This window comes from Nicotiana attenuata, chromosome 8 (genome assembly GCF_001879085.1).
Source record: "Nicotiana attenuata strain UT chromosome 8, NIATTr2, whole genome shotgun sequence".
In the NCBI taxonomy this organism is placed as follows: domain Eukaryota; kingdom Viridiplantae; phylum Streptophyta; class Magnoliopsida; order Solanales; family Solanaceae; genus Nicotiana; species Nicotiana attenuata.
This window is the reverse complement of record NC_031996.1, coordinates 29,060,052-29,075,293: the sequence shown is the minus strand read 5'-3', so window position 1 is coordinate 29,075,293 and position 15,242 is coordinate 29,060,052. Positions and strand designations below refer to the sequence as shown.

Here is a 15,242-nt window from a genome sequence, read left to right as displayed (position 1 = left end):
CTCTTCTATCTTAGGTCATGTCTGTAGACATTTAAAATTTTATTAAATTTGAATCCACAAGTAATTTGGATTTTTTTTTAGTCGAAATGGAATATATTACAAGCTAAGATATTGTTGTTACACTAGAGCTACGTGGTACCGTTGGGTACCTAGTTCGGCAATATTGTGCAGTATAGTATCAACAATATTACAACCCAAAAATAATCTAGGCAATTCAGTTCCTAGGGTGTCTACCCACACTATATCATTGACAAACACCGGAGGAACTGCCAAAACTACAGATCTGTTCCAAAATGTTTTTTTTACTGCTTCCTTTGCCAGTGCATCAGCAACTCTATTTTGCTCCCTGAACGCGTGTCTTACCACCACCCTGCCCATCCTTTGAATCAACAACCTGCATTCACAAATTAGAGGGTCAAATATCAAATTACCTTCTGTTAACATGCCAATTATTTCTACAGAATCTGTGTCTATATGTAGTGGTAGAAGGTTGTTTTGCTCTGCGAGCTGGAGTCCTTTTATGAGTGCTCGAAATTCAGCTTCTAGAATGGATGTATAAGGGATGTTTTCCATGTAACCCAGTATCCAGTCACCATTGTGGTTTCTAAAGATCCCCCCTATTCCACCTATTCCACCTATTCCAACTTTGCCTTTGACTGCACCATCTGTATTTAGTTTGAAGCAACCCCTGGGTGGGGGTTCCCATTTGAGCATCATTTGGTGTGTACATGTATTGTTGCTGCTCCCTTTGAGCAGTTGGAATTCAGTGGCTTTGGCAATAGTGTTCTTAGCATTGATAAGCTCTCTTTTATTGTTGAACACATTGTTGTCCTTGTTAGCCAAATGTGCCAGAGGCAGAAGGGAATGAGAACTGCCCAGTGCAGGTGTTCATTAAAATTTCCTCCTTTGGTGGCTGGCCATACTGTCTGCCAGAGGTGGGTGCTGTTTAGTGGGTTTGTAGGAGGAGGGGATGTAGATTTGGACCTGATGGCATTCCAAAATTGGGCAGCATTTGGGCAGACGAAGAAGATGTGATCAATATCCTCTTGCCCAGCATTACAGTACTGGCATAGAGTTGGACAATTGATTCCCATAGAGCTGAGCATAGTTCTGGTAGGGAGTCTCCTGTGGGTTAGGGACCAGATGAAGAACTTTATCTTGTTAGGGACTTGTAGCTTCCACAGCCACTTGAAGTTTCCCAAAATCCCCTGGAGGGCTCAGTTGAGCACTGTTGTGACTGAATGAGTAGGCTGAGTTTTGAGAGAACTTCCCATTTGGAGTTAGAGCCCAGATTAGTGTATCTTCCTTAGTTGTAACACTAGGGATAAACACTGAAGTGATGATGTTAAGGATGTGGGGTGGGAGATCAAAGGAGAGGGAGCTTGTGTCCCAAGCTCCTCCATTATGGATTGAGTTCACCTTGGCCAGAAGGTCCCTATTTGTTAGGGGTCCCTCAATTAGATGTCTAATAGCAGGTTGGTTGGGGATCCATGGATCATTGAAGAAGCTCACCCTATTGCCCTTATTCACAATCCATCTACTGGCCTTGCTGCAAGTTTCCCAACCACTTAGCATGCCCCTCCAAGTGGGTGACTTGTTACTGACATGGTGCCTCCCAGCATTGGCAGGCCTATGCAAGTTACAGTTCTTGTGGATAAGGGCTCTAGCCCAGAGGCTGTTTGTATTAGTGTAGGCTCTCCATGCCAGACTAGCTAATGCAGCTTTGTTTTTTAAACTAGCTTTTTGGATCCCTAGCCCCCCTGAGCCTTGGTTTTAGTCACTACCTCCCACTTAATCATGTGCATTTTCTTTTTTTCTTGAGTGGTTTCCCAGAGGAAGTTCCTCTGAATCCTATCAATCTGGTTGGTTATCTTAGTGGGGATAGCTATAAACTGCATGACATGACTTGGGATGCTACTTAGAGTGGCTTTTATCAGAACAGTTCTACTGGCCATGTTGAGTAGTTTGGTTTTCCAGCCTGCTAACTTGTTATGCATGTTATCAATGATGAACTGGAAATCAAAGGCAGTTTTCCTTTTATTTAGGATTGGGAAGCCTAGGTATTTTCCAAAGGATGAGGAGTGGTTGATAGACAGTGTATTAGACAGCTGCTGGGCAATGTCTTGTGGGGTGTTTGAGGAAAATATGACCTTAGACTTAGCCAGATTGATTTTTTGGCCTGACTTGCTATTGAAATCCTGTAAAATGGTTAGGATTGTGTTGCAGTTCCTGATGTTCCCTCTAGCAAAGAGAGTGAGATAATCTGCAAAGAAAAGGTGAGAGATCTTAGGGCCAGCTCTGCTTATGCTGATGGGGTGCCACAAGTTTTGGCTGACTGCCTTGTCAATGGCTCTAGATAGCCTTTCCATACAAAGGATGAACAGGTATGGGGACATAGGGTCACCTTGCCTGATGCCTCTTGAAGGGGTTAATTCTTCAGTTTTTCCTCCATTGACCAGGATTTGGATAGAGGAAGTACTGATGCAGGACATTATTAGCTTGGACAGCCCTACAGGGAAATTGAAAGCATGTAGGGTATCTCTAGTGAAGGACCACTCTAGTCTATCAAAAGGCTTTTCAAGGTCAATTTTTAAAATCATGTTGGCACTTTGACCTTTAATTTTCCTAAAGTGGTTCATGTATTCCTGAACTATGATGGTATTATCACAAGCTCTTCTGTTACTTAGAAAGCTAGCCTGACTTGGTCCTATGATGAGGTTCAGGATTGGTTTGATCCTATTAACAATAATCTTTGTCACAGTTTTGTAGATTGTGTTGCAAAGGCCAATAGGTCTGAAGTTTCTTAGCATGGTTGCCTGGGGGCATTTTGGAATAAGACACAGAAGGGTTTTGTTCATTTCTTCAGCCATTGTGCAAGTGCTGAAGCACTTTTTGCAGAATTCTATGACAGAGTCCCCTACAATATCCCAGTACTTTCGGTGGAAGAAGGGGTGGAGCCCATCTGGCCCAGGGGCTTTGAAGGGCTTGTGGGAGAACACAGCTGATTTGATTTCACTCATATGCAGCTGTCTATCCATGAAGGCCTTGTGGCTCTGTTGGAGAATTGGTTCCATTGTGGATTGAGGGGTAGTCTCCCATGTGTTCTCAACTTGTGAGGTTGTGTACAGGTCCTTGAAGAAGGTGACAATGGCCTGTTGGATTTCAGAATGGTTGTGAGTCCAGTTGCCATAATCATCTTTTAAGGAAAGAATTCTGTTTCTCCTCCTTCTATTCAGGGTGGAGCTGTGGAAGAACCTAGTGTTGGCATCTCCCTCATTGAGCCAGTTAATCCTAGACTTCAGCTTCCAGAAGTCTTCCTCATTTTTGAGTATGCTGTTTAGCTCCTCATTGAGGTCATTCTCAAGCTGTAGAAGAAAGCTACTGAATTGGTAGCTAGGGGAATTCTGGATGCCATGAATTCTGGCTACAAGTCTTTTTTTCTTATGGAAAATGTTTCCAAAGACTTGATGGTTCCAAATGGATGCCAGCTCTTGGAACCTGACAGTGGACTGGATTAGAGGAGCTTGACCATCAAAAGCTTGGCTTATTACATTGGGGAAGGAGGGGTGGCTAGCCCACATTGTTTCAAACCTGAAGGGTTTTTTATTTTGGGGTATTTGTGGGCCTTCCATTTGGATTTTTAAAGGACAATGGTCTGAGTGGGTCCTAGTCAGGTGTTGCACAGTTGCCTCAGGATACTGAGAAATCCAAACCTCGTTGGCAAAACACCTATCAATTCTTTCTAGGATTAGGGCATTCCTATTCATGTACCTTTTATTTGTCCATGTGTATTTACTGCCTTTATACCCTAGGTCAATTAACTGGCATGTGTTGATACATTTCCAGAAGTTGTTACTGCGGCTGAGATTAATAGGATTCCCCCCAAATTTATCTCTAGCCTTTAAGACTTCATTGAAGTCACCCCCTACAAACCAGTTATTATTTACAGTTCTGGAGAGAGTTGCTAGTTGTTCCCACAACATATTCCTATCTACAAGCAAAGGGCTAGCATAGATTGCAGAAAAGAGCCAAGGGGTATGGTTTGGTCTTACCTGAACCATTGCATGAATACCTTGAGGTGTGGTGGCCACTTCTTCCACTGCGACTTGGTCTTCTTTCTACATAAAAACTATGCCACCAGCAAGACCTACCGCCGGTGATTGAATGATCATATCAAAGTTGAGGGCACTGGCCAGTGACTGGTGATCTACCATCTTTGTTTCAAGGAGCACCAGCATGGAGGGTTTGTGTAAGTTAACCATTTCAGTGCAGTGCCTTTTGAACTCTGCACTATTCCCACCCCTAACATTCCATATGATGTAATTCATCATTGGAAACGTGGGGGACGGGTGGGCTCCCTCTTGGGAGCTCGGCATGGTGGTCGCTGATGGGGTTTTCCTCTTCAGACTCAGTATTGGTGTAAGATTGATCAAGGGCTTGATTTGGCCCATGGTTTGAGTTGAAACTAGGCCTAGCCCGCACTTGGTCATTGCTTTGGGGCATAGAACCACCACAATCTCGCTCACTTGTAAACTGAACTCTATTGATCTCACCGAATCCAGGACAATCGACTGTGTTCTTGGCGTTTGGTACATCTGCTCCCCCTCCTCCGCTGATTCCTTGTTTCTCAGCAAGTCTAGGGCTTTGGCAACTCCTTGGTGGATGTTTTGGAGGGGTGGAGGTCTGCTCGCTTTCTTTGGGGTAGACACTGATGGAGTCGTTGAGGGCTCGATCTGGGTAGGCAGTCATTTTCATTAAGCTTCAATGGTTAGTTGATTCATTATATTTGTGTCATCTGAAGTTTTTGATGGTTTAGAAAAGTGCTTTAGATCTTCAAGTACTATATTATATGCTCTTCTTCAAAGTTTTCACATTTTATTGATGAAGTTAGTTCTAGATTCGCCAGTTCAAGTATTATCTGAAACTGACAACATGATCATGATCTTGGAATAAAATGATAATTGTTTTCTTCCTGTCTCTCTCTCTCTCTGTATTAGAAGAAGATACAGGGGATCTCATTTACACGGCTGTTGTTCTACTAAAATATCTTTCTTATCTCCGTATCAAAAATCTTCCTGTGTAAGAATAAAAGCTATTTCCCCTCTAACAATATACTGTTGAGCAGGTCTTGGTTGAACCAGGAACACCACAAGGATCTAATATTATATCTCAGATGCGATCTCACATTTTATGGATGGAGAAAAGGGTAAAATTCACTTTTTTGGTTTTGCTTGGATGGAGGGGAAGCGCTAGTTTATTCTAAGTTAGGATGTTTATTCTAAATGATATTTTTCCCTTCGTTTTAAAATTGTAATTTCTAGAGAAGCTGCAAACTAGAAGATGCATCTGGCAAAGAATGTAAAGCATTGACGACGCTAAAGAATGGGGCATATATAGTTGCTCCGGTAAGTGTAAAGTTTCTTGTAAAACTGTCTAAATAGATTTTGCACTACTACTTTTTGATCTCAATGTATTTATTCTTTTGTTTGCAGTGTCCGCATGATGGACGTTGTCCTATGGATAACACTGGAAAATATTGTCATTTTGTTCAACGCTTGCAGAGGACAACATCACAACGTGTGTACAAGGTTTGCCTCATAGTCCTTTTCCCTACAAAATGTGCACTCTGAATTTGATGAAGTCTCTTCTTACTCCCTAGAATCTAGTAATATCCCATAGGGTCAGATATATTCCACTCTTAAGTTCCCGGCTAAGTATTTTTTCTTACTGGTCAATATCGTCATTTCTTTTCTTCTCCTTTTCCTGTGTAAGCTTGCATTTTTTTTCCAATACATGGGTATTAATCTTGCTTCTGATTCCGTTTCTTTCATGGTCTGTTAGCGGTCGAAAGGTGAGCCTCTACGTGGCTTTGAAGATGAAAAGTTTTGCTTTATCGCTTTTAGACGAGGACAACGAAGGCAAGTTCATCATTAAGAATACAGCATGCCAATAGTTAAATTGTTTTTAGCTTGTTATATCATCGGAATTGTGAAATTTCATTATTTTTGTTTCACTGCCTTAAGCTAACCTTTAATCGAACTTATTGTTTGTTTCAAATAGAGAGCCTTGGCCGCTGGATGGCATGAAGTTTGAGACATTGAAAGAGCAGCATGCCAGAAGAAATCCAGAGGATTTAGAGATTGACTATGGTATTTGCTTATCAGTATTTAATCTTAGAATTGCTTTGCCATCTAAAAACTTTTATATTTATCTAGAACCTGCTGTTAACACATTACAAAATAATGACACTTCTCCTTTTATGTCAGAGGACCAGTTCATCTCAGAAGATGAGGATATTCAAGATGAAGATCCAATCTCCTATGATTCCGATGTTACAGAAACAGACGCCATTACTAAAAATGATGATTGGGAGGAAGAAGGCGAAGAAACAGCCCATGCTATCTTGGTAATGGTTGGGGAAGAATCATATACAATCCTCTAAGAAGGGGCAAGCGGGTTGAGATGGACATTTGTCGATCAATGGATCGAGAAGCAACTGAAGGGTTTTTTGACCCGGTTGTTGTGGGGTCCATCCCATTTGGTAATAGGCATGTGCCTATGATTACTTTGGCCCCAAATTTGGAAATGAATGGAGGAGAACTGAAGCTCCTCCTGTAGCATTCTTGGAGGCTACGTATTTTCTCCTATAAAAGGAGAGCTCTTTCACTTCTTTTAAACACACCAACAAAGAGAGAAAGAAAGAGTGAGGCATCACAGACAGGGTATAAGAAGATAGTCTGTGAAGAAAATAGAGAGTGTGAGCGATATTGTAGTGAGGTGGAATATCAAAAGAGGGTTATTTCTTTTGAGTGTTGTAGTGGTTTTCGTAGTATTTTACTCGGGCTTACAAAGTGTAAAATTCCATACTATAGTGATATCAGTTGCTCCTCTCGGGGTCGTGGTTTTTTCCCTTATTCAGAAAGGTTTTCCACGTAAAAATCTTGGTGTCATTGTCACTCTTTTATTCTTGTTGATTACCGTATCTCACTGCTATATTATTATTCTGCTTTTATTACCGTAAATATTATTACTGTGGGGGATTTATTCCCAACAACTGGTATCAGAGCACAGGTTTTGCTCGTTCACAGAAATACTATTCACTATCAGTAGTACTATACTCGGTGAAAAATAAAATGTCCGGAGTAAAGTACGAGGTAGCAAAATTCAACGGAGATAGTGGTTTCTCAACATGGCAAAGAAGGATGAGGGATCTGCTCATTCAACAGGGATTACACAAGGTACTAGATGCTGATGCCAAAAAGCCTGATGCCATGAAAGCTGAGGATTGGGCTGACTTGGATGAAAAGGCTGCTAGTGCAATCAGGTTGCACTTATCAGATGATGTGGTAAATAACATCATTGATGAAGACACCACATGTGGTATTTGGACAAGGTTGGAAAGCCTATACATGTCCAAAACGCGGACAAATAAATTGTACCTAAAGAAGCAGTTATACGCCCTACACATGGGTAAAGGTACGAATTTTTTGTCACATTTAAATGTGTTTAACGGACTAATCACACAGCTTGCCAACCTCGGAGTGAAAATCGAGGAAGAAGATAAAGCCATCTTGTTGTTGAACTCGTTGCCATCTTCGTACGATAATTTGGCAACAACCATCCTGCACGAAAAGACTACCATTGAGTTGAAAGACGTCACATCGGCTCTTCTACTCAATGAGAAGATGAGAAAGAAGCCTGAAAATCAAGGACAGACTCTCATCACAGAAGGTAGAGGCAGGAGTTATCAAAGGATTTCAAGTAATTATGGTAAATATGGAGCTCGCGGGAAGTCCAGGAACCGATCCAAGTCAAAAGCCAGAAATTGCTACAATTGCGATCAACCAGGTCACTTCAAAAGAGACTGCCCAAATCTAAGGAAGGGCAAAGCTGAAAGCAGTGGCCAGAAGAATGACGACAACACAACCGCCATGGTGCAAAATAATGATAATGTTGTTCTCTTCATAAATGACGAAGAGGAATGCATGCACTTGGCAGGTCCAGAGTTGGAATGGGTGGTTGACACAACGGCATCTTACCATGCCACACCGGTAAGAGATCTTTTTTGCAGATATGTAGCAGGTGATTTCGGCACTGTGAGAATGGGTAACACAAGTTACTCAAAGATTGCGGCGATTGGTGATATTTGTATCAAGATAAATGTCGGATGCACATTGGTTCTAAAGGACGTGCGCCATGTACCTGATTTGCGGATGAACTTGATCTCGGGAATTGCTTTGGACCGAGATGGGTACGAAAACTATTTTGCAAATCAAAAGTGGAGACTCGCCAAGGGATCATTGGTGATTGCAAAGGGAGTTGCTCGTGGCACGTTGTACAAGACAAATGCAGAAATATGTCGAGATGAATTGAACGAGGCACAAGATGAGATTTCTGCAGATTTGTGGCACAAAAGAATTGGTTATATGAGCGAGAAGGGATTGCAGATTCTTGCCAGGAAATCACTCATCTCTTTTGCCAAAGGTACAACAGTAAAACCTTGTGACTACTGTTTATTTGGTAAGCAGCATAGAGTCTCATTTCAGACATCGTCTGAAAGAAAATTGAATATGCTTGATTTAGTATATTCTGATGTTTGTGGTCCAATGGAAATTGAATCGATGGGCGGTAACAAATATTTTGTTACTTTTATTGATGATGCTTCACGTAAATTGTGGGTTTATATCTTGAAAACCAAAGATCAGGTGTTTCAAGTTTTCCAGAAGTTTCATGCTCTGGTGGAAAGGGAGACGGGTCGAAAGCTAAAGCGTCTCCGAAGTGACAATGGAGGTGAGTACACTTCAAGGGAATTTGAAGAGTACTGTTCAAGCCATGAGATCAGACATGAAAAGACAGTTCCTAGAACCCCACAGCACAATGGTGTCGCCGAGAGGATGAACTGCACCATTGTTGAGAAGGTGAGAAGCATGCTCAGAATGGCTAAACTGCCTAAGTCATTCTGGGGTGAAGCAGTTCAGACAGCTTGTTACCTGATCAATAGGAGTCCATCAGTTCCATTGGAGTTTGACATCCCAGAGAAAGTTTAGACTAACAAGGAGGTATCCTACTCACATCTAAAGGTGTTCGGTTGCAGAGCTTTTGCACATGTACCAAAGGAGCAGAGAACAAAGCTGGATCATAGATCCGTTCCCTGTATATTCATCGGATACGGAGATGAAGAGTTCGGGTACAGATTGTGGGATCCTGTAAAGAAGAAGGTCATTAGAAGCAGAGATGTAATCTTCCGAGAAAGTGAAGTTAGAGTTGTAGATGATTAATCAGAGAAGACAAAGAATGGCATAATCCCTAACCTTATTACATTCCTTATTCTTCTAACAATCCCACAAGTGCAAAAAGTACGACCGACGAGGTTTCCGAGCAGGAAGAGCAACCTGGTAGGTTACTGAGCAGGGGGAGCAACTTGATGATGATGTCTAGCAAGTGGAGTATCCCGCTCAGGAAGAAGAACAACCTCAACCTCTGAGGAGATCAGAGAGGCCAAGGGTAGAGTCATGCAGGTACCCTTCCACGGAGTATGTCCTCATCAGTGATGAGGGGGAGCTAGAAAGTCTTAAGGAGGTGTTGTCCCATCCAGAAAAGAACCAGTGGATGAAAGCTATGCAAGAAGAGATGGAATCTCTACAGAAAAATGGCACGTACAAGCTGGTTGAACTTCCAAAGGGTAACAGATCACTCAAATGTAAATGAGTCTTTAAACTCGAGAAAGATGGAAATGGCAAGCTAGTTAGATACAAAGCTCGATTGGTGGTTAAAGGCTTCGAACAGAAGAAAGGTATTGATTTTGATGAAATTTTCTCACCTGTTGTCAAAATGACTTCTATTCGTACAATCTTGAGCTTAGCAGCTAGCCTAGATCTTGAAGTGGAGCAGTTGGATGTGAAAACTGCATTTCTTCATGGAGATTTGGAAGAAGAGATCTATATGGAGCAGCCAGAAGGATTTGACGTAGCTGAAAGGAAACACATGGTGTGCAAACTGAATAAGAGTCTTTATGGGTTGAAGCAGGCACCAAGGCAGTGGTACAAGAAGTTTGACTCATTCATGAAAGTCAAACTTACATAAAGACATATTCTGATCCATGTGTATACTTCAAAAGATTTTCTGATAACAACTTTATTATATTATTGTTGTATGTGGATGACATGTTGATTGTAGGACAAGATAAAGAGCTGATTGCAAAGTTGAAGGGAGACTTATCTAAGTCCTTTGACATGAAGGACTTAGGCCCAGCACAACAAATTCTGGGAATAAAGATTGTTCGAGAGCGAACAAGCAGAAAGTTGTGGCTGTCACAGGAGAAGTACATTGAACGTGTACTGGAACACTTCAACATGAAGAATGCTAAGCCAGTCAGCACACCTCTTGCTAGTCATCTGAAGTTGAGCAAGAAGATGTGTCCTACAACAATGGAGGAAAAGGAAAGCATGACCAGAGTTCCTTATTCTTCTGCCGTCGGAAGTTTGATATATGCTATGGTATGCACTAGACCTGATATTGCTCATACAGTTGGTGTTGTCAGCGGGTTTCTTGAAAATCCTGGAAAAGAACACTGGGAAGCTGTCAAGTGGATACTCAGGTACCTGAGAGGTACCGCAGGAGATTGTTTATGCTTTGGAGGATCTGATCCAGTCTTGAAAGGCTATACAGATGCAGATATGGCAGGTGACAATGATAACAAAAAATCCACTACTGGATATTTGTTTACATTTTCAGGGGGAGCTATATCATGGCAGTCGAGGTTGCAGAAGTGTGTCGCACTCTCTAGAACTGAAGCGGAGTACATTGCCGCTACAGAAGCTGGCAAGGAGATGATATGGCTGAAACGGTTCCTTCAAGAGCTTGGCTTGCAGCAGAAGGAGTATATTGTCTATTGTGACAGTCAAAGTGCAATAGACTTGAGCAAGAACTCCATGTACCATGCAAGGACCAAACATATCGATGTAAGATATCATTGGATCCGAGAAAAGGTAGAGAGTGAATCTCTGCAAGTCCTGAAGATCTCCACAAGTGAGAATCCTCCAGATATGTTGACCAAGGTGGTACCAAGAGACAAGTTTGAGTTGTGCAAAGAACTTGTCGGCATGCACTCAAGTTAGAAGTCCAGTGTTACTTCCTTCAGGTGAATGGGACTGGAGGGGGAGATTGTGGGGTCCATCCCATTTGGTAATAGGCATGTGCCTATGATTACTTTGGCCCCAAGTTTAGAAATGAATGGAGGAGAATTGAAGCTCCTCCTGTAGCATTCTTGGAGGCTACGTATTTTCTCTTATAAAAGGAGAGCTCTTTCACTTCTTTTAAACACACCAACAAAGAGAGAAAGAAAGAGTGAGGCATCACAGACAGGGTATAAGAAGATAGTCTGTGAAGAAAATAGAGAGTGTGAGCGATATTGTAGTGAGGTGGAATATCAAAAGAGGGTTATTTCTTTTGAGTGTTGTAGTGGTCTTTGTAGTATTTTACTCGGGCATACAAAGTGTAAAATTCCTTACTATAGTGATATCAGTTGCTCCTCTCGGGGTCGTGGTTTTTTCCCTTATTCAGAAGGGTTTTCCACGTAAAAATCTTAGTGTCATTGTCACTCTTTTATTCTTGTTGATTACCGTATCTCACTGCTATATTATTATTCCGATTTTATTACCGTGAATATTATTACTGTGGGGGATTTATACCCAACAGTTGTTATTACAAAGAGCAAAAACCCAACATTGCATCATCAGGCTCGAAGATCAGTCTGGGATGACTTATGGCCCTTTTAAATTTTGTTAGATAAATGGCCCTCGGGGCTTTGGTCAAGAAGTAAGAGCGCAGCGCATGATATGTGAATTGTGCGCATGTAGTGAATCCGAACCGTACGATAGATAAAAACCTGATATTTAAATGGAGAAGGTTTCAGGGGCGGGCCACTATCCACTAACTATGCACAACTGACCCTTAGTGATTTCTCGGATATTAAAAAAACAGATATTGGCAGAAAAATCTGAAAAGCATAAAGTTGAACAGATCTCATGTGTCAACAAAGGTACTTGTAATACATGTATTTTTTCATAGCTAACTATTCCTTGAGGAAAGAAAAGTGAGTCAGTTATTCTGGCATTGCAGAGGATAAGGATGGCAGAGGGTTTGCTCAAATGGCACTTTGATCAAGAAACAATAAGTGTAATATAAATGTGAATTCTGCACAAGCCATTTTAACATTTGCATGTGAATGACGAGTCTCTTTTTTCTTTTGCAAGTGAAAATGTGAATATGTACTAGGGTACACAGAGACGGAGCCAAGATTTAAAGTTTATGGGTTCTAAATTTATCTCGAAACCTATAGATCGTCTTAGCTACTGGGTTGGTAATTAAATATTTATACATATTTAATAAATTTCTTAATATAAATATACTGTTTAAGCAAAAGTAACTGGGTTCAGCTGAACCCGCAGCTATAAAGCTAGCTCCGCCTTTGAGTGTACAGAATTATTCATACATGTAGACTGCAGTAGTGATATGTCCACGTGTAAAAACTAGAGTGGATAGTACGATAGAGATCACCTGCCGAGGCCTATATGGAGATTCGGTCAAGACTCCATTTGATTTGGGATGTGTAATTATTAAGCTCATGTGATTATTGTACTCCCTTTCCAAAAGAAGAATAGTTTTGTTTACTGTTTGAAATGTGAATGTTCTGTTTTAAAAGGCAGAATTGAGACTCGTCCCGGAGCGGAGCACTCGTAAAACGCCTCTGAGCTTATGTGTGGGACTTAGTTCAGTGAGACTTACGCCTCGACCATTGGGGCTTACGCCCCGGACACGCCCAACGTCCAGCTTACTAGGCTCGCCTAATAGAACTTTATGCAATTGTATGTAACTAACCTTGTAAATCCTCAAATTTTCTTATAAATCGTTGACTATTCAAAATTACTTTTTTTTTTTTTCTAATTTTAAATCATTAAGTTGAGAGTATTTTATGTTATAATTAAAGTGAGAATTATTGCACGTTATCCACTAAGACTGCTATGATAGTTAATTTTAAATAAATCTTTCATTTAAAAAGTATTTATTTATTTACTTTTTTTATGTCTTTACTATATACTAGTCCATATTTTTTTTAATAATTATTTTTCTAAATATTTTTTTTTATGTTTATGAGATACAATACTTATCAATTTAATAGCTCAGTATTAGTAACTATTTACAAATAATTAGTTATCATGGTATTGTATGGTGAATTATGTGTCACTTTATGAACTTGTTGAAACTTAAAATGAACGATGCTTGAGAATCACATTTAAATTGTGAATTATATTTTTATATAAATACTCTTTCAAATACAAAGCATATTAAATAAAAGCAGTATTTTAAGAAAAATATCAAATTATAATATCGAAATTCTTTCAAGATTCATTACTCCTTAAGAGATACATATAAGATTTCGTATCGAATAGATTACTTTTAATGTTTGACCTGTGACGACGTTGCAGCTAATTTGCATATTATGATATATGTCATACTTTTCGTATTATTCATAGTTGAATTATAATTTATAAATATTTTTAAATAGATTATTTGTATAATTTTGTGATTTTAACGTAATTTTTATAATTACTTTTTATTTTATACTATCTTAAATTTCTTGAAATTAGTAAAATTTAAAGATCAGTGTGACTTACGCCCCATGTTTCAGGGCTTACGCCTCGCCTCGTCAGAGGTAAAACGTCTCGCCTGCCTTTTAAAACATTGGGTGAATGATTTTTTTTTAATATACTAATTTTATGAATTTTCATTTTAGGTGATTTTTTTATTATTTGAGGAAATTGATTTTTTGCATATTAGGTATGGTATAACTGAAGTCATTGTTTTATGAAAAATATTTTTAAGAAATGATATTTTCCAATGTGAAAATTATTTTTTGGAAAAATAAACATTATAGATTATTAATAATATTAGTAAATCGTAGGATATTTACATAAAAATTTGTAGTATCTACTTCACTTTTGATAGAAACATTTTTATTTGAAGAATTTGATCATGGAGAATATATTTTGGAAATATTCTTTTGTACCAATCACACCCACAACCAACAAAGATAAGTCGACCTTTGTGTGTCATTATTTGGAGAGTAGCATGTACTTCACCTAGTATTATTACATTATACTCCCTCCAATTCATAATAAGTGACCTTTTGATCTTTTTATTTTGGTTCAAAATAAGTGTCTTTTTTACATAATCAAAATGAATTAACTTTAGTTTTTAAAAATTTGCTCTTATTTACATATCCCAATCTGTCAAGTTAATAATATGTAAATTTTAATTAAAGATAATTTCCAAAATTCTTATTTATTTTTTAGGAATTAGTATTTTATCAAGGGTGTGTCAAAAACAAAAAATTAACTTATTATGTTTTTTTTTTCTTTGAATAAAAAGAAGCAAGCGTCTGTATCAAATTTAGGGGCAGGACAGTTTTTTGTCTCTTTCCTTGTATATATTTTGTTCCTTTGTACTTTTCTCAGTCTTGTTTCTTTTCTTTTGGTTTCCTCTTCGTCAGGTAAGGATGCACCAAAAAGGAAATTGACACTCGTCCAAGATATGAGCTCATAACTACAGTACGGATGATTGGGAATACCTTTTTTTTTTTTTTTTTTTTGAGTTTTGCAGCTTATTTTAACTAAGGATTTCTTAAATAAATAAAAAAGGTAGTTCGTACACAAAGCATCCCGTATTCACACAGAGTTCGGAAAAAAACTGCACCTAAAAAGATATGATGTAGACATACATCATACCCTAATCCAAATATTAATGCTTGCTTCTGCGGCTTGAACACATAACTTATAGAGTTTCTTACAAAAAGATATAAGAATTAAGAATTTTCTTCCTTTGATGTGTGTTATCTCGTTATTGTATTTCTGCTATATGATCAAATTATCAAGGTATCAAATAGAGGCGGGGCCTGCATTTCAAGTTTATGGATTGGGAATCCTAATTTTTTTAAGTTATTGGGTACTAAATTAATAATTTGTATATATCTAATAAAATTTTTGACGCAAATACATGATCTTTACCAAAGCTACTGGGTTATTCGACCGAACCGGTAGCCAACATTGTGGCTCCGCCTCTAGTATAAAATGATGGAAAAAATAAAGGTGCATTTTCCCAATAGACCTTACGCGACACGAATGTAAATAATTGATATTTTGATATAATATCAAATACCGAGCGAAAAAAAAAAATTTATAGCA

At 39.1% G+C, this 15,242-nt stretch overlaps 1 protein-coding gene and 1 long non-coding RNA gene across 2 annotated transcripts; one reads left to right on the top strand and one right to left on the bottom strand.

Annotated features, from left to right (window-relative positions):
* Positions 118 to 1,106, bottom strand: LOC109231610. Its single transcript, XM_019397259.1, has 2 exons — positions 924 to 1,106; positions 118 to 831 (listed from the first exon to the last, which is right to left on the bottom strand). Exons 1-2 carry the CDS (start codon positions 1,104 to 1,106, stop codon positions 118 to 120), a joined length of 897 nt encoding a protein of 298 aa, XP_019252804.1.
* On the top strand, positions 5,331 to 5,576 carry LOC109231830. Its single transcript, XR_002068845.1, has 2 exons — positions 5,331 to 5,405; positions 5,493 to 5,576. It is a non-coding gene; the product is annotated as an uncharacterized LOC109231830 (long non-coding RNA).